This window comes from Plectropomus leopardus, chromosome 22, assembly GCF_026936395.1.
Source record: "Plectropomus leopardus strain MGB_pleo_1.0 chromosome 22, ASM2693639v1, whole genome shotgun sequence".
Lineage (NCBI taxonomy): Eukaryota > Metazoa > Chordata > Actinopteri > Perciformes > Serranidae > Plectropomus > Plectropomus leopardus.
The window spans coordinates 9,790,803-9,810,421 of NC_142197.1; the positions used below are offsets into that span (position 1 = coordinate 9,790,803).

The 19,619-nt window shown below is 40.0% G+C and overlaps 1 protein-coding gene across 1 annotated transcript in view; it reads right to left on the bottom strand.

Annotated features, from left to right (window-relative positions):
* The window catches only part of snd1 (staphylococcal nuclease and tudor domain containing 1), a 245,423-nt gene that overhangs the window by 32,601 nt on the left and 193,203 nt on the right, over positions 1 to 19,619 (bottom strand). Inside the window, exons 19-20 of the mRNA XM_042511217.2 lie at positions 3,510 to 3,633; positions 36 to 105 (exon numbers count right to left, since the gene is read on the bottom strand). Of these exons, the coding sequence (XP_042367151.1) occupies positions 36 to 105; positions 3,510 to 3,633 (194 nt within the window). The remainder of the gene's footprint in view (positions 1 to 35; positions 106 to 3,509; positions 3,634 to 19,619) is intronic.

Sequence of the window (19,619 nt, forward strand, 5' to 3'; positions counted from 1 at the left end):
GACAATACGTTAAAGTCGTGGTCACAGTCACTCACATTGCCGTAGTCGATGTAGAAGACATGGACCTTTGCCGGTGACTCAACTTTCTCCACTCTGGCTCTGTACCTGCAGCAGGAAGAATAATTGAGAAAAAGAAAGACAGACAGAGAGAAGAGAGAGAGAGAGATGAAGACAGAGGGCACAAGAGGAAAAGGAGATGAGTAAATGATTCCGTGCTTATTTCCCAGGGGAAAAGGTGTTGGAGGATGTGTCTGTTGCGATCGGGGGAGAGGAGCAGGAGAGGATGAGTAGGCCGGGGGAGTGAGAGGGGACAGAGGGGATCTATCAGGACATGGCGGGGCTGTGGAAATTGCAGAGAGGCCTCTTCACAATAAACAACTGAAATTTGGACCCATTTTCGCCTTGTAGCAAATAGCTTTAGTGCATTAGTGCTAATCACAAAACCCAGCACCTTTACTTTGTAGGTATGGGGAGAAAAAAAATAAGAATCCCGATTTTTTGGTCATTTGTTAACTTTCTTCTAAGACATGTACTATCACTGTTTTGCTGTGGTTTGATTGTTTAGCAGCCGACAGAGATTGAATGTTTATTATATAAAGCACCTTTCAAAGTAAAGTCTAAAAGTGTTTAACTGTAACAGAATTGTTGAAAATGAGAAAACAGTCATTAGTTAATTTACCACTTTTCTATGTAGTATAAGACGCTGCTGAAATAACAAAGAGACTGATAGACATGCGATGTGCAGTATGTTTGGAAATATGTGTCAGGATGTACAGTTTATGATTTTACTTTTTCCAATGGTCTAGTGTTTCAAAATTAAACAAAAATCGCAATATTTTCCAACACTGAATAACATATATTAAAACACCATCCATGTATTGTGATGGTATTAAATTGGGAGCTATGTTTATCCTCCTAGCCCGTATTACTCTGATTTTTCTAGCCAATTTGGCAAGCTTAATCGAATGGAAATGAACTTGATATTAGGAGGACTTACAGATCAGCGACAAATTAGAAGATAAAACAACGTCCCTGAGTAAGAGCCAAATCCTAATCATGAATTCATATAGGAGCTACAGAAGAGCATTTTTTATTTATTTTTTCAGACTCAGTTCAGGAAGTTTCTCTTCATCTGACTATCACTTGTCTGACTCTCAACTCCGATGAGAGCGGTGAAAGCCAAAACTGGCTAAGAACCAAGGACAGCAGGAGAAAGCCAAATAATTACGGCCACACGGGCAAAGAAAGAGACAAGAGAACAAAGTTTAAACCAAATACGTGATTAACAGGAAGACATAAAGAAAAGCAGCGAGCATGGAGAGCAAGAGAGAAAGAGTGAGAGACAAAGTGTGCGTGACTGATGAACAGAGGTTTTTCCCTTTCTATTTACTCTGACTCTGTGGTGTTCTAAGAGGACTTGAAAGGCGACGAGTTTCTAATTAGCCCCCTAATGAAACAAGCCGACATTCCACATGCATCACAGAATACAAAGATATGGACACAGAACAATGTGAACATGAACATAATTAGCTTGCTGAATAATATATGACTGGTAAAAAAAAAAAAGAAAGAAAAAGAAAAGACAAGAATCTCAGACGTTTGGAGCAGGATTTGTTGTTGAAAGTAACAAGAAGACTATTATACAGAAAAAGGCTGAAGAAAGTGACAGTTTCCAACAGATGGCCTGTTTGAAATACTCATTGACTTGCATTGGTGGTGGGGACAATGGAATAACTTTAGTTTTTCCCAAGAAAAGGAGGAAGATGGAGAGAAGAATGGGGGAAAGAAAGGCCAGCACCTGTGTCGGGGAACATTTGGTTTTTTAATCAGTTTTGTGATCTTTTTTCCTCGTCACCTTCTTGACATAGACGCTCTCTCTCCCTCCCTCGATCACTGTGACTTTTATCTGTCCCCATGACCATCTGTAAACTTCCAACATCCGGTGAGGAGACGAGATAGAGGTGTGTGTGTGTGTGTGTGTGTGTGTGTGTGTGTGTGTGTGTGTGTTACTGTCAAGCAACCGCTGATTCTGAAAGGCCAAAGCGGAGGCAGTGAGCTAATTACACCCTGTGGGTGTCTGCAGTTAACGCATCGCAGGCTTATATAGAGACAAGGTAAGAACGAATGGTCAGGTATTCTTGAGACGAGAAAGAAACACACAAACATGTACAGTACTGTGCAAAAGTATTAAGCCACCATAGATTTGTTGTTTTAGCAAAGTTGCAATGAGGATATATTTATATATATATATATGTGTGTGTGTGTGTGTGTGTGTGTGTGTTTGTGTGTGTGTGTGTGTCTCTAAGATACAAAGAACACAGAGAACATGTACAATGCATTAAAACACCAAAAAAGTAAACAAATTTAGAGAAAAAATGGCTTCTTAAGACTAGAGTCAATATTTAGAATTAAACATGGAATGGTATAACCATAACACATAGTAGCTCAAACAATAAATATCGAGCTTTAGGCATTTTGTATGCAACCTGGTGTAAATACAGATTAGTATCGTAAATCTCAGATCATCTGTTCAAGTCAGTTCAAGACATGCTAAGTGGAAATGGAGGTCACACTAAAAACTTTGGCCTGTTTAAGTTGTTCTATTCAGAAAAATGTGCGATTTCTAATCCTTTAGACATATTTCCTGTATGTTCTGGTTGTATTTTAGTAAAGAGACTACTGAGATATAAATGTATGATCATTATAAACTCGGCAGAACAACAAAGTTGAAGGTGTTCCAAGACTTTTGCACAGTGCTGTATCTCTCAAGGAAATGTTGCTCATAAAATTGTAACGAAGCTCAGCTGAGGTGGATTTTGTTTCAGGTAATCCTAAATCACCTGCTTGCAAAGAGACATCAACTAGTTGTCACAAGAGGAGCAGCTTGATATGGGTTAAGCGTATGATTCAGTTTACAGTTTAGAATCCTGCCAATGGGTTCAAGGGATAATTTGGAGTATTTGACATGAGGTTGTATGATTTTATTTATCCAAAGTCAGTGTTTTATCAACTGTAGATGGCGGTCTGCAGGCTCCTGTTCGGAGAAGCAGGCAGGAGTGCCATCATGGAAGCTACGCAATGTACTGTTGTGGACGGGCAGCAACAAAAGGTGTTTTAGTTGCCAAAGAGTCCCATCTGAAAAGATCTATATCAGTTTAAGCGTATTCTATATTTGAAATACTTTTAATGTATTACCTTGCTGTTAGACAGTAAAACTTAACTTTGATTTCATCAAAGCAAGACTCCATCGACAAAAACTGTAATTTTACCTCAGAAAACCTGGGAGCCACTGGTCTACCTCGGCTTCTATTGGCTAGTTAGTTTGTGTTTTGGTGTGACTTTGGTGTTTCAAGGGTTAGTTTGGATTCACCAATCACACAATAACACAAACTGACTAACCGATAAGTATCTCATACTTGTACAAACCCATCTGAAATAACCCAAACTACTCCTTTAAGATCATTGTAAGGCTTTTGAATATGATCACAAGTATCATGATGTTTGCTTACCATTCGCCATCAGCGAACTTGGCTATGCAGTAATCCCCTCGGCGTGCAGAGTAGGAACCTTCGACTGGTGGCTGGGAGGCGATCTCTGCCCTCATGGTCTCCATCAGACTCTCCAACTGGCCTCCTGACAAGGACACAAACATGAGTGGGATGGAGATAAACTTCAGTTAACAGTTCTAGTGCCATTAAAGTTTGGTCCATTTCTTCAAGTTGCATTTCATTACATCACTATGGTCCGTTTTCATTTTACTTCGCAGCTGATGTGTTTGCTGTTAAATTTAAAATATGAGTTCCTACTCCCCCATAGAGAAAAGTTGAAAATTTTAAGCTGTGATTGTGTTAAATGGGTGTCAAATGTAATTCTTTTAGCCACAGAGGTGCAAGTATGTTGGTTTAGATGTTGGCTTGACTGGCTGTGATTGAAAGAGAGCGGCTCTTAAGGCAACGGCAGAAAATGAACCGAATTGCATTGTACCCCTGCAGAGCTCTTAAATAAATGCAGCAGTATAAATTAAATAAAGTCTGATGCAATTTTGGAAAGTATGACTGTGTTCTTATGCAAAGACAGAGGATTTTTCTGAAGGTCGTTCATGCTGTTTGTCACTGAATGGTTGTGCTTCTCCCAATTACTGTTGTGTCTTTTTTAAATGAAAAAGTGAGGTTAAATACTTTCTTGCAGAGGTGGAACCAAGTCATTGTTTTGCAAGTCACAAGTAAGTCTGGAATCTTTGCCCCAAAGTCCCAAGTCAAGAAAGTTCTGAGACAAATCCCAAATCAGGTCCGAAGTCCTAAATTTTGAGACAAAAGCAGAAGAGGGACCAAGTCATTGATTTGCAAGTCCCAAGTTTCAAGTCAAGACAGACACGTCTCAAGTCCTAAACACTTGGATTTTCAAGTCCTAATCAAGTCATAATGTGTTCTTCCCCAAATGTAATATCATTTAAACAACAGAGTCACAATAATGCCTTAAAAATGTATTTATTTGTTAAGACACCTCAATTTAAACAAATGGGACTGAACTTAGTCATAAAATAGTTATTTAGCACTTGACCAGTGCCACAGTAGCATGATTTTTATATGTTTCTGTACTATCTCGTATGTAACTCATCTCATATTTTAAAATGTCTCTAGCTTTCTTCACTAAAGAGGACTGGGGGGAAGGTATCACATATTTTAAAGTCTAAAGTCTCAGGTCCAAGTAATGTCATTGGTGTTAAAGTCCAAGTCGAGTTCTAACTTTTGAAAAAACATTTCAAGTTGAGTCTAAAGTCATCAAATTTGGGACTACAGTATGACTCGAGTCAAATTGTCTCCTTTACTTAATTGCCGCTGCAGCATAATTTATTAAAAAACACTTGAGCTCCAGTTAGAGAAAATACCTCAAGCTTTGATTCATGTGAACAAATAATATAAATCCATCTTGGTAGAGACCAAAATGCCTCAAACAAACTCAGGAAGAACACTTATAAGAAACTTTACCTTGGGATAACGAAAAAAAACTGTTTTTTCTTAAAGCTGGTTTCAGTTAAATACTTCAGCTCTAATGGTGTGCCACAAGCTATCAGCTCAAAACCAAAGTTAACCCCGACTGCCCCTTAGAGACTGAGACCTAAAATTCACAAGCTCTTAGCCCATTAGCACCACACAGCTAACGGTGTTTTGACCCTGTTGGAGACATACAGCTTTGAGTAGAGCGAGACAGTTTTTCCAAAGGGCATTTATGGCCTATCAAGCCATTATATCATGCGCAGCAGAGCTATTATGGCGGATTCAAGGCGAGCATGTGGCTGTTGATATGGTGGGACTTGTAGAAAACAGACAGTGCTCCATGGATTCAATGACTGCAGTAAGTGGCAGCCAGATTTGCACCCATTGCAATCGGGAAGCTGATTGTGGTGCGACTAAGTATGCGCATCTCCAAGAGAGCCACTTCCTGATGGTTGTGTAATATGTATTTGTTTGTGTATGGCACAGCATGTTTATGCACGCATCCCGATCAGTGTTTACAAGTGGCTGCATGTGTGTATGGGGAGTGTATGAAGTGTTCGGAAGCAATTATGGCAGCTAGTTCAGAAAAGTGGCCCACATGAAATTTCATGTGGTATTTTTAGAGCCCATTTTCACTGATCTGCCACCCAGAGGAGGTTTTGTGGGAAACCAGGGTCATCAGTAATGGAGCATTTTTTAACCACATATATTCATACAATGAGAGCGCATATGGAGGCAAAAAGAACAGATAACACAGTCCACAGTTTCACAAAACTAACATTAAAACTGAGAGAAACTGGCATCAACATGTCTAATGTCAGCTTTTTTTTTTTTTTTTTTACAGTAACCAGATTTCTTAAACCTAAACTAAACAAAATCCAGGTTTTCTAAATCTGGCCAAGGGATTAAGAAAAGCCCAGTCAACACAGATTGATTTCTTTCAAAACCCAGTTTTTGCCATGTGTACCACATGTTTTTTTTGCAGGGTTTTTACATGTCTCAAAGCATTGTTTCTTCTCAGTAGGAGTTTTCTGGCTTGAGCCCTTCTGTGTGGAGTTTGCATTTTCTCCCCGCATTAGCTTGACTGATCCACGACTAAACTTCTGTTATTTTACTGCAAGCGTTTTTCCATCAAACAGCACGGCAGGTAAAATAAGTTTACCTGTTGGGGGTGAGCTGTTTTCAGACGTGCAGTAAGAGGCTGATGTCTGCAGCTCTTCATATAACACCTCACTGTGGCTGTTTCTAATTCTAGTGCTTGTACTGAAGAACAGGCACTAACAAAGTTCTGCTAATTTGGTGATACATTTTCTATTAATTCTTTACATTAAAAGTCTCTTGTTAATTTGTTAATTTGTTTGTTGTGTAAAAGCTTTTCTTGTGAGGTAGCAAGATACGAAAATGTTGGGTTTTCATCAGCAGTGACTTAACATAGCTCCCAAGCAGCTAAAAGTGAGCAAGGAACAGTAAAATAAGGCGGGTATTTAAATTAAGAACAAGGATTCAGGAGAGAAACTGAACATCAAAACATTTAGATTCAAATAAAAGCTACAAAAGTACTGAGAGCTGAACACACCAGGACTTTTAGAAACTCCTTTCTCTCTGGTCTTCTACACAAACATGGTTGAGTGTCACAAAACAGACATGTTTGAGGGGGAGAAGACGGTCGTCAGGGGCTGAGATCTGCAAGACGTCACTTGGCATGTTTAAAGTGACAACTGAGATGCAAATTGGTGAAGCTAATAACAGCAAAGGAAAAGCCCCATAGATTGCCCACAGGTGTGCATGTGAGCATGAATGGTTGTCTGTGTCTGTCTCTACGTGGTTGTTTCTTCGTGTCTATGTGTAGTCTGGCGACCAGTCCAAAGTGTACTTCCCCCTTCTTCCTATGTCTGCTGGGATCTGCTTCAACCTCCCTGTGACCCTTAAAAAGGATACACAATTACAGATAATGAAAGGATGGATGCTTCGGATTGCAAAGACTTGAGACCGGGAAAAAACATCACTGTCGCGGTGAGGAGAGATGAAAAGTTCTTTGGTCTTCGCAGTATGTCCTTGTATTCAAAACAACTGAATCCAAAGCGCCTTCAAAAGGACAAGAATTGAAACTGGTATAAATGATACCTACAAGTCTTGGTAACAATGGATTGGAAAAGTATAAAAAGTGTATAAAAAGGTAGAGTAAGAAATGAAAATGAATGGTTCTCATGCCCTTTTCTTTGTTAAAAAAAAAAGACCCCCCAAATATTCCAGCCCAACCATACTAAACTGACGCTAAGAAGAATAAATCTAAAAACCAAAAAAGTCCACAGCGGAACAGTAGACTATTTGTAAAACTCAAGCATGTGCAAATAGTAGGGAAACACTGTGTGCTCTCACACTGCAGAGTCTGTCCTCGCACTGTGCTAACAGTCCTAAAACTCTGAGAAAAAAAACTTTTCAAGCTGCAGCCTCATGTAATACAGTTTGAATATGCTGCCTTGGATACAAACAAGAGGAGGAATCTGATTACTGACCATCTGCATGTAAACTTGGGTTTCACAATAACTAGGTTATTGCAACTCAGGTACACACATTCTCAGATTGTCTTAACACGATTTCTCCCACTAACCTGGTTTTGTGTGTATGAATGCAGTCAGTGTGTGTGTGTGTGTGTGTGTGTGTGTGTGTGTGTGTGTGTGTGTGAAATTAGTAAGTTCTGCTTACTATGCATATTACTGTACTATCAAACAAACAGCTTGGAGGCAGGCAGTGCAGCACTACACCCCCAAACACACACCATTCTTCCCTACTTTACCGCTGTGCTGAGTTGTCATTAACACCTAATATTATTTCTACTATTGGAGAACAAGAATATATAAATAATGATGCTGTTTTTCTGAGCGTAGACAGCCAAGCAGCTGCCAACCAACGGCAGACAGGAATCCTTCATTAGCATATTGAACTTAAAGGAAAAACACCAGCGAGGGGTACGAGGGGATTTTAGAGTGTGAAGGGAAAGCTGGGAGCTCGGTTTGACTGTGGAGGGGTCAGGGGGGGGGGGGGGGTGTTCAAACACCTCATTGGCCACCCACTGCTACACCAACTGCTGATGAATGCAGTGAAGGGAATAGGAGCATAAATACACACACACCAAACAGACACATCCTCAGCGTTTTGTAGAGAAAGCAGTTTTTGGAAAACATGTCAAATGAATTGCCTCGCCTCACACACACACACACACACACACACACACACACACACACACACACACACACACACACACACACACACACACACACACACTGGTGGTGTGGTTACATCATTATGCTCCAGCTTTGCCACAGCGGCTTGGTGCAGACTTACTGGAATGGCATTGGCCGTCACAGGCAGCCGCCTCCTTGATTTATTAATCTAATTAAAAAAAGTTAGTGTGTGCCTTCCTTTCTACTCAGAGTGTACTAGTGTGCTTTTATGTGTGTATATTTACACACCGACTTATATATTTATTTCCCTTCCTGGGCCATGTTCCACTTTGGGTCCGGAGAGAACCGAATAAATGACACATGAGCTTTTAGAGGGTTATACCTACTATATATATTCACACACGTGAAACCTTAATGGATGGAGCCTCTTAGCCCAACCTAATTAAAAATGCTTTATCGTGTAAATGGTGCTGCACATTTGAGCCATAGTATGGAGGTTTAGCTCTCATATGTGATGCATTAAATGGGGGGGACACAGTGTCCTGATTAGCTGATGATGAGCTGATATGACTGCCAAACCTCTGCTTGTCAGAAGTTTGACAGCCACTTCGTTGCTGTCAAATCAGATGGTGTGCTACTCTACTATGTCACTGTGCAGGAAGCTTTGAATTAAACTTACAGTGCCCTTCGTGCTGTGGTTCGGTATTAAGCTTCTTTCTCCGAATTGTGCTGTGGCAAAATGCTTTAACAGTTATTGTTGTTTTCTGAAATCTAGGATGTCTCCCTTTGAACCAGTTGATGAATCTCTAAAGAAAACCATTTCTACCTTCGTGTCAAAAGCAGGTTTTTTTTTCTTTTTTCTGAAGCCTGTGTATTTTCTTTTAATGACTTGCAATGGGAGCGCCATTTATTTCTGCCATGCCACTAACACCAGCAGTAGGACGAGGCGCTGGGCGTGAATTCTGCACTGAGCACCGCACGTTGGGTGTTTTTTTGTCGGAGTGCCAAGAGTTAAAAAGTTTTCAACTTTGGGTAAAAACCCTGCGCTTGTCACTGTCACTTCAGGCTTTCAGTCACAATAGAAGAGGGATTAACAGCCTATCTCAAAGACAAGCCGTCACATCTGTCATGTACAAGTGCTGAACAAAAACAACAACAATGGAGAAGAAATCTGTCCATACAGTGTATGTAGCCTATTCTGTTTCCTCCTATGAACACAGACCAACGGGTCCGTCCTATCTTCCTGCATGCCTCAGCCTTCCCCTCATCCAAAGCAGGTACTCTTCTATGTGCGGGTATATTTACTTGCATGGATACCGTATCATAGCAACTAAACGCAACCCAAGCTTCTAAGATGAAAAAATGCTGCGCCTCCAAAGCGCTCTCAAATGCTCCCAGCTAGGCATCTCCTGAGGAGCGCCTGGTGTCATCAGCTTGTTTGTTTGTTTTCTTCATTAAATCATTCCTGGTTTTCTTCTTTTTTTTATAGCACTGACAAGGACTACAGTGGCCATTTCAACATGCCCAAGTTATTAGGCCACTTAGTCTGCAAGGTATCCCAGTTTTGACTTATGTTCCAGTTCCTTATTATTCCAGTTCCAAATTATTCACGAGGTAAGGGCCAATTAAAAGAATTTCTATTTTGTTAGGGTTTAAAATGGAGGAAATTAAGAGATATCCAAACTTTAGCGACAGTTAGGCAATCATGGAGGGAGGACAGCTGATTGCAGTCATTGGTTTGGCAGATAAATAGACCTATGTATGTATCATTTGCATAACAGTGATAAGACGCATCTTATAAGCAAGTGAACAAATGACCCAGAGAAAGCATGTACAATGAAAAGAGGACTGGTCCAAGGATCGTCCCCTGAGGAACTCCATATGCAGAGGGAGCTGAGGAGGATACATGATTGTTGATATAAACATTGAAATATCTATCCCAACCATTACATGGTCAAAAATGTATTGCGTTTAAAAACTGAAGAAGACTTCAAATCATCAGCAGCAAATTGCAGCAACCTCTTTTTGTAATGCACACTTAACAGCCTCGGCATCATACCTGTTGTATACCTGTACTCTTACACAAAATTAATAGTAACTACAACTGCAACCTTAGTTCGCTACTAAACACTATTAAAAATATATAGAAATTGTTGTGTAAAATTAAATAACATCAGAACCTAAATAATATATCATACCAACACAGCCCCTTATAACCTATTATAAGCCATGTGGCACTTACAAGGACAGTACAGTATTTCTTCAAGCACCTAAAATGTATTGCGCTACCTCCTGCTAGACACACCATAGTTAACTAAGCTGAATATGTTTAATGTGAATAAATATCTATGGCACTGATGGAGTCTCTAAAGTCTGAAGCCTTAATTTTCGCTGCTGCACTGATGTTTGGTGCAGCACATGTTACAAATCTTCACATATGATTCTTTTTTCTTTTTACCTATGTCACACAGCAGATTGATCAAATAAGCTAGAATTTCCTATAGGCTTACTTTGTGGTCTGGAAATACACTCTGGACTCCATATAGGCGCTGGTTGGGGTTATGCAGTCAAAGGGCACTGACAGTACAGTGTTATGGATCGCCAATTTTAACAAGATGATTTACGATCTGCTGTGACCCGTGGATTCACTCCAATTACTTCCAAGTCAAGTCCAGTCACACTTTAACAATAAATCTATGTCCATTCACTGACTGACATGATTTTTTTTCTTTTAAGGAAAAAAACAACATCCTCTGTCTCCTTACATCTGTCTGTGCAGCCTTTTATAGTTTGGTTCTTGATTATAACAATTAACCAAAGCAGTTGTTGTATGTTGCAGACAAATCAATATGCTGTATTCTAATATGAGGAGTTAAACATAACATCCATATTTACTGGATAGCGGCCTTGAAATACTATGTTTACATGCACAAAAAAACAACAGTTTGCCCTTTTTAAGACAATATTTTGAGTAAGCTGTTTACATGGCTAATGAAAATGAATATTCAACTAATATTCCTGCCTACATACAGCTTGGATTTTTTCACCACCAAGTTTTCCACTGGCGTTTGAATTGTTTGACTGTGCAAACCACTGCAAAATCTCCAAATAACTGTTAATAAACAAGTATTTCACAATTAAGGTAAGTGTGTTTCTTTTTTCAACCAAAAATGTGGACTTTTCTTTGGGGCATGCATCTCTACACCATTCTTGCAAACTGCTGGGGAGTTGGTCTGGGTATAATACATTTATAACACACAGGCATGACCGTAAACAGACAAGAGGCCGCATGTTGCAAATTGCAGTAAAAACCCTAGTTTAGATGGATATTCTGAATGTGCTGTATTCATGTCCAAAAACACTTCTAAAGCCTGAACGATACAAGCATACCCACCATGTCTTTATCAGAAAATGCTACATCTGGAATATACAAAATCAAATAAACTGTTTACATGACCTGCGTCAAATTCAGAATATTGGCAAACTCGGATTAATTGTGGAATATTAGTGTGCATGTAAACATAGCGAGGGACATTTTCAGCCCTTCCTCCTCTTAGCCAGTATCCTCACAGTCATAAACTGACAGCTTCTGATTCATGCACCTTTCTTCCCTGTGAGCTCCTGAGCATTTTATAATGTGCATGTCCACATTTGCAAGGTGCATTTAATTTAGTATGCAGAGTGTGCCTCGTGCATTATCATTATTCTCTGTTGGGATTTACAGATCCAATTTGCTGTGCAGGCGTCTCGGACAAAGGTGAACTGGCTTTGGGGTTATGAATTTATCAGGAGCACATCATCCATGTGGACAGCTTTAAGTCGAGGTGAGAGCTTGTCTGCAAACACATGGCGTGAAGATTATTTGCGTAAATATGCGTACCGCAACCTATACATGGCATTACACAGAAAAGACAGGCATGCGGAATCACACAGAGTAGATGACCGCACTAAAAGACACAAGTCTAAGTGCTATCAGTGTGGAAGAAACCCAAACAAAGAAATAAGCTTTACATGCTGCAGGTGAGCACAGAGAGAAAATAAAGGCCCTCAGGGGTCAAGTGAGCAAACTCTTATGCAAGTGCGGCATCCCAGTGAAATTCTGAATGAATGTGAGCAGTCACATTAGGAAGGAAGTGCAGCGAGGATGCTCTGCATTACAGAGGCAGACTCCTGTTTAATGTTGGCATAAAGACAACTGAATATCTGCGTGCAGAAGGGGTAAACCATGTCGAGCGTGAGTGCTCATTTTGTGTTGAAGGCAGAGCCAAAGCGATGATCCAAAAAAACAACCAAACCACTGACTGCGTCTGATGCTGGCCAATTTCTCTCTGTCTTCATCTCTTTATTCCTCTGTTGTTTTTTTCTCTCTCGTTCTGTAATTTGTTTATACACCATTATGGCTGCAGCTGTTTGTAAATCATATATAATTACATTGTGAATGCCCAGTGCGGAGTGAGGGAGCGATTAGGCTTAAAAAGAAGAAAACAATAGAGAGGGAGGGAAAGAGAGATGGTAGAGAGACTTGCAACAGTTTTACAGGTCGGTTATGATCATATTTGATTGTATTGTGGCGCACGGTGTGTGAGCAGAGACAAGGGGGCGAACAAAAAGCCAATGAAAACAGTGAATCATGTGCCCTTTTGCTACGCCTCCCAAGGCCGTACTGAATTCTATTAAGCTGTTTACCAAAGCCATTAAACCACAGAAGGGTAAATAATCACAATATGACAGAGGCAGAGGCCAAGAGAGCGATGGTTGCATATGAAAGCATTCTAAATTCCTGGCATGTAAGAAGGAAGGAATTAGGAGTCAAAGTGGAGTGCATCTATGAAAAGGACACCTGCAGGGGAGACAATCGGAAGGAGAGGATCCGGAAACATAAACCCCGTTATAATTGACAATAAATTGTGAAAAAGGAAGGCAACATCCAGCGGAATGAGTCACAGTGAAATTGAAGCTGAAACACAAATATGTTCTGCATCAACTTTTTTGATCATCTTATGCAAACTTTTCAGGCGAATTCACTGTTGAGGACATTTTCAAATCATTATTTTTACCTCAGCTCGTGTGCGCTCCTGTGTTCTTGATTGTTTGGTGTATGGTGGTCATAAAAATCAGTTCGAGCTGTCTTATGTTTGTCTTTTTCTCGTCTTGATATTTCGACAAATTCAAAAATGTTTAATATTATTGTAATTTTCAAGTCTTGGCTTATTTAAATTCTTAAGTTCAATGATGTAGAACAATAGCAATGCTCTCTTCAGCACCAAAAAGGAAGAAGCACACCAGGTTGAGTTATGTGTTTTTTTCAGAAACTTAAGGTATTGGTAATATGTTATCATTCTTAAAGGCAGTTTGGTGTACTATTTTCCACCAGGAGCAGGATGGGAAATAATCTCAACCCTTTGAAACCTGGCTCGATTAGTTTTCTTTTGGCGCTCTCAGAAATCTGTCAAAAGCCCGTAAATCTTTGAGCATATTGATTTCTTTCAAAAACATGGGGAAAAAGCAATGAGCAACTTGGCAAGAAATGTTCTGCAAATTGCAAGAAATCAGGAAAAGCTGACAAGAAAATGACCTGAAAATGAGTTAAAAAGAGAGAACGACATATTTTTTTTTACCTTTTTACTAATTTCTTGCAAATTTAGGGTAATTTCTTGTTAAATTGCTCATGCTTTCTCAATGTGTTTTTTTATTCAAAGGAATCAATTTGCTCAAGTTTCAAAGAGTTGGGAATCTAGTTGTATTCTTGCAAATAGTGACTCTGCATGATCCCCAATCGTTGTAAAATCTCACAATGTCTGACTAAAATCTCAATTTTAGATGTGAGATGGTGTCAAACTTTAGTTATTAAAAGTCTTTACAAAGTCCTCTAGTGTTTGGCAGGCATTAGCAACACCACAGAGCTTTTGCTGCGCACCCCAGCTGACTATTCAGACACATGGGTGGTGCATCATCCACCATCACAGCCGCTTGAACAGAGCTTTGTGCCTTAGCTCACCTGCTAGTTTGGAGTGTTAAATATGCATGAGGTTTGGATGGGCTTTATCCTCTGGGGTGGAGGAATGGCTGAGTTTCAGGACATGTGAGCAACACTTCAAAGGTAAAACGGCCACGCTGACGAACAGCAAATGTTCTCTGTACAGTACGCACTGGCATGGGAGGCCTACGTTTGTTTGTGTAAGCAAACATGCACAGCTGTTATGAGTCTAATGCCCCTTGTGGTTGGTCAACAATGAGCCAGCGCTCACCCGGGGATATTTGGACTAAAGACACACTGTGACAAAGAGGGAGCTAAGCAAGAGAAAGGCCATTTACTCCCCTTCCTGAGTGATGTTTAAAGTGGTGTCAGCATCTGCCGAGCATTGAAGGAGGCCACTATAAAAAACAAATGATCCCCCTGCTTGACTAATGCTGCTCCACTCTCACTGGAGAGTGATATGGATTATATCTCATGCGATACCCCCCCACCATCACCAATTACCCTGTTCCATTCTACCCTTCCCGGCAGTCTGGAGCCTTTTACAGCAAATTACTGTTTCTGTAATTGGAAAAACCATCACTGAAAATCTAAACAGAGACAGCATCTGTGGCTCTCTTTTTGCATCAGTCTCTCCTGCTCCTTTCTCTGCCACCACCTGTCGAGCCTCATTGACTGCAGCTAATGCCCTGTTTTGATTGTGAGGAGTCCAAATATATTCATAAGATGGCCCTGTGCAACATTTGGAGAAGAGGACCAGGGAGTGTGAGCCCGGCCAATTTTGAAGAGAACCCCATTTGGACCTGTAAGTGGCTCACCACTGTGAAAAGTGTCATTCAGCTGTTCAGCTTTAGGTAATAGACCCAGAAGCTGACATTAGTGCGAATCATGCTTGCTGGGGTAGTGAAGAATATGGATGAAGTCAAGGAAAATCAGAAGTGCCCCCCCTCAAACCGACAGGTAAGCTGACCTTTTAGAAACTAAGCGTATCTGATTTAATAATGAATGCCTTGGGAGAGGGGAGATCATGTGGGCAGGGTCTGACCTCTAAATATTGCATCTGCTGCAATGGCAGGGAAAGTGAAAAACGGCTGCTGCCTCTACTGCAACTTTCATTTACCTGCTTTGTTACTTTGTTCAATGTTGGTATATGAATGCCACCGCAGAAAGGCCATACACCCTTCAAGTGAATAAAACATGAGACATAAAAGATAGACAGACAAAGATACACGGGTCACATCTGGTTAAATTTTTCACAGAAAGATATGCTTTTCTTTCATGCCTACACGCAGCCATAACTGAGGCATTCTGCTTTCAGGGTGTCCTTCCATCTGTCCCATTCTCATGTATGAGATATTTCAAGAATGCCTCTATGGAAATTTTTCTAATTTGGCACAAATTTTGGACTCAAGGAAGAACTGATTAGATTTCAGTGTTCAAAAGTCAAGGTCATTGTGAACTTGTGTCCATCTCATTCTTGTAAACGTGATATCTCAAGAAAACCTTGAGAGATTTTTTTTTTGTATTTGGCACAAACGTCCACTTTAAGTCAAGAATTTGGTGGTGAAAGGTCAAAATCACTGTGACCTCCGCAGTCGCATTCTCATTAACAAGATATCTCAGAAACACCTTGAGGGAATTTCATAAAATTTGGCACAAAGCTCCACTTTGAATCATGCATGAACTGATTAGAATTTAGAGGTCAAAGGTCAAAGTCCCTGTGAACCCTTCCTTTGCGTTCTTGTAAATTTGCATTTTTTTTTTAAATTTGGCCCAAACATACACATCGAACCAATAGTAAACTGATTAGAATTTGATGATCAAAAGTTAAGGTCACTTTGACCTTGCATCCACGAATTCTCATCAACATAATATCTCAAAGAGGCTTTGAGGGAATTTCCTAAAATTGGGCACAAACGTCCAATTGGACTCAAGAATGAACTGATTACAATTTGGTTGTCGCAGGTCAAAGGACAAGGTCACCGTGACCTCACATGACATTTTTGGCCATAACTCAGAAAATCATCACTAATTATGATACAATTTCACACAAATGTTAAATAGGATATAGAGTGATGATATTTTACATCAAAGAGGTCAAAGGTCAATTTCACTTTGACATCATAATGTGTTCACTGTACTGGTGACACTAACCTCTGGTGCCCACCTTGAAACTTTGCTGATTGTTATAGATCTGCTCTGCAACCACGTGGAAGATGTGTTTGAACCATTCGTGCTCTTACAGACATGGATGTAAACTAAGTTCAATTTGACCGGTTTGTGGGGGCATACATATGTGAGCCAGTAATTTAAAATGAAACCTAATATGGTGTTACCGACAAGCAGCTTTAAATTTAAGATGATTGCATGAACACTGAGAGAACAGTATAGCAATTAAACCCATTCACCTCGAATTTGATGGGGCTACGAAACTATACACTATAATCAATACAATTGTCACATTAAGAACTTTGTTGCACTTCTTTTTTGTGTTTCCTGAAATCTGAGTTATTTTTCTTTCATTTCGCAATTAGTTCCTTCACTTCATTGTTTTAATTAGACTGTGCAACAAAGACCTTGCATGATAAAGAAAAAAATTACTTTCCCAAATCCTCCTGAAAAAAAAAAGTCGTTTCATAACGCTCTGGTGTAGGAGTTAATTATCTCCACCCCTGACTGATTTGCCACAGGAAAATATTTCATCCAGAATGAAAAAATAAATAATAAAGCCAACACTGCAGGCAGCGCTGCCTACCATTCAAAATGTGCACCCTTGTTTTTTTTATGAAGCCCTATTGTATAAAGTAATCATCACTTGGCTGCTTTGACATGACATCCAATTAGCGGGCCACTCACCCTGATCAATATGAAATGCTACAGTAATTCTCATGTCCTATTATTGAAATCGACACTGTGAATGCTAGTGTTACTGTGGCAACTTGCCTCTGCTTGATACAGAGCTGAATTTGAAAAGAAAAATGCTGTGTTACTGTGAGATAACTGTAGGGAGGCCATATTGGCTAAAGATGTCATTGTGTGGGAAAGCATACATTAAAGAGGAAACCTACACAAAGAGGCAACAAGTAAATAAGCCAATATGAAAATTCTCAGTTAGCAGAAAAAAGCCCCATGAAAAATAAAATTGAAACATAATATTTCAAAGTAGTGGAAATCAATTTCAAAAGACGGAGAGGGGCCCAGTTTGAAGTGTAGCCAGAGAGAGAACAGCTCCCTGCCCGCCTTGCTCCATCAGTGGCTGGGTCCAGCATCATTAGGTGATGAACAGCTGCTGTGTGTAAAAGGTAGAAGTGTGAATAATGTGGACGGAGTGGCACCTGGTTGGGGGGAACGACTCTACTCATTATGGGTCTGTATGGGTGCCAGGAAACAAGCAGCAGACAGGATGTACCGCCAACTGCGCTGCAGCTGAGGCTTGAGGTGGGCAGAAAATGTGTGTTTGTCAGGCGGGGCTCTGGTCTAGCATTCCAGTCCCACGGAGGTGAGAACTGAGTGAGTTCCAAATCAGGAGGAGGATGCTAGCTAGACAAAGACAGCCCTGTAGGAATGTTGCCCAGTAATACAGAGCAACCCATGCAGGCTCGAGCGCTGCAACCATAGACTGCATTAAAAAAAAATGGAAGTGGCCACCGTGACGTCCCCCATTGGCTTGTGGACATCCGTTTTAAAGCCACAAGCATTTTGACTGCAGCTGTCTTGGAGTTTTGGAGTCAGAAATGACTATGTTTGGATGAGAGGGTATTTTTTTTCTTTTTTTCAAGGGGTGCGTTCTTAAATCATATCTGACAATCTACACGAAAGTGAGAGTACTGAAATAGACCATTCTATTGCTAATGACATTTTTTTTTCTTTAACAGGGCTCTAAAATGTTTACTTCTGTGATAAAGTTGGACATTTTAAAATAGGGGTCAATGGGGATAGTTGCCCTTTTGGAGTCAGCCATTAGAGGAATTGCAGTTTTTGGCACTACAGCAATGGCTTCATTTTTCAGCCTCAGAAGTTGCTGCTTGGTTGCAACTTACACATACACAGGAACCTACACGCAATATACAGAACAAGGATCCAATTCATCCCTGCAGCTCTATTCAACACCCCCGTTTAACTCCAGCTGTAACAATTAAACGATTAATTGTCAACTGTAAAATTAATCACAGACTAAATAATTGGTATTTTATTGGTTTAAGTATTGTTTTTAAGAGAAAAAAGAAAAAAATCTCTGATTCCAGCTTCGTGAATGTGAATATTTTCAAGGTCTTTCCTTCTCTATGATAATAAACTGAAGATTTTTTAACTATGGAGACAACAAGATATTTGAAGCAATATCTTGGGCTTTGGGAAACACGGATAGACATTTTTCATCAGATTTTGACATTTTATTGACCAAACAACTAATAGAATAACTACGATGGATTAGTAAACAAGGAAAATAATCCTTTGTTGCAGCTCCACCTCAACTAGTACACAAAATGAAACTGGGGCATAGCTTATGAGTTTTTAGGGAAACTAATACTCTTGTACTTTGTGACTTTGATTAAAAAAGAATTAGAAGTGGCATCCAATATTCAGGTAGCAGCCATTATGACTAACTTCGAGGCTATATTTAGCAAGTTTTTTAATTATACCGACTCTCCAGCGTAGTGGCAAAGCAACAACAGTGTACAGCACAGAGTCACTTACTCCCCCTGTGCCTGGAGTGGCCTCTGTCTTTTAGTGTCCAAGGTCACACAGATCTACGCAGGTCCCCCTCTGACAGTAATTACATATAGCCTCCGGAGAGAGCCCAACACACACACAGACAACCACACACAAGGAAAATCGGAAGACAAAACAGAGAAAGTAGTCCGAAGAAGGAAAGTGAGACAACGAGAGATAAACGCATACAGCAACTGATAAAGACCCTTAAAATAAACTGAGGATTAAAGAGCGCAATCCCTCAAGCTTCTCAGTGACTTGGAAAAACCATTCTTAACATGAAATTAATCACTAATCGAGCTTGTGTAAAGATATCCATATATGAAAAAGCAGCACTTAAGTGTAATTAAATGTGAATAATTAAAATGGGAAAAGGGGTAAAATACAGAGCGCCCAGGACCCCCGGAGAATAAATGATATTACAAACTGCATTTTTCGCCGCAAAATACGAGAATCACTTAGAAGATAACAGCATAAAGATTAGAAACACATTATTTCATGGGCCTATGTATGTTCATTTTAGTGCAACACCAGCTGTGCAGACCTCAATCTTCAGTGCCCTCAGCAGACCACAATAACTGAATAAATACATCCCGGCCTAGTAGATAGCCACACTCCCACAGGGTTAATGGTTCGGATACGGAATTTACATAATAATGGCTGTAACCCTACTGTTTTTATAATGTTTTTCTTTTTTTGTGTGCCTTTGTCTTCTTTATTGCTCTATAACAGATGTACTGTCCACTTACT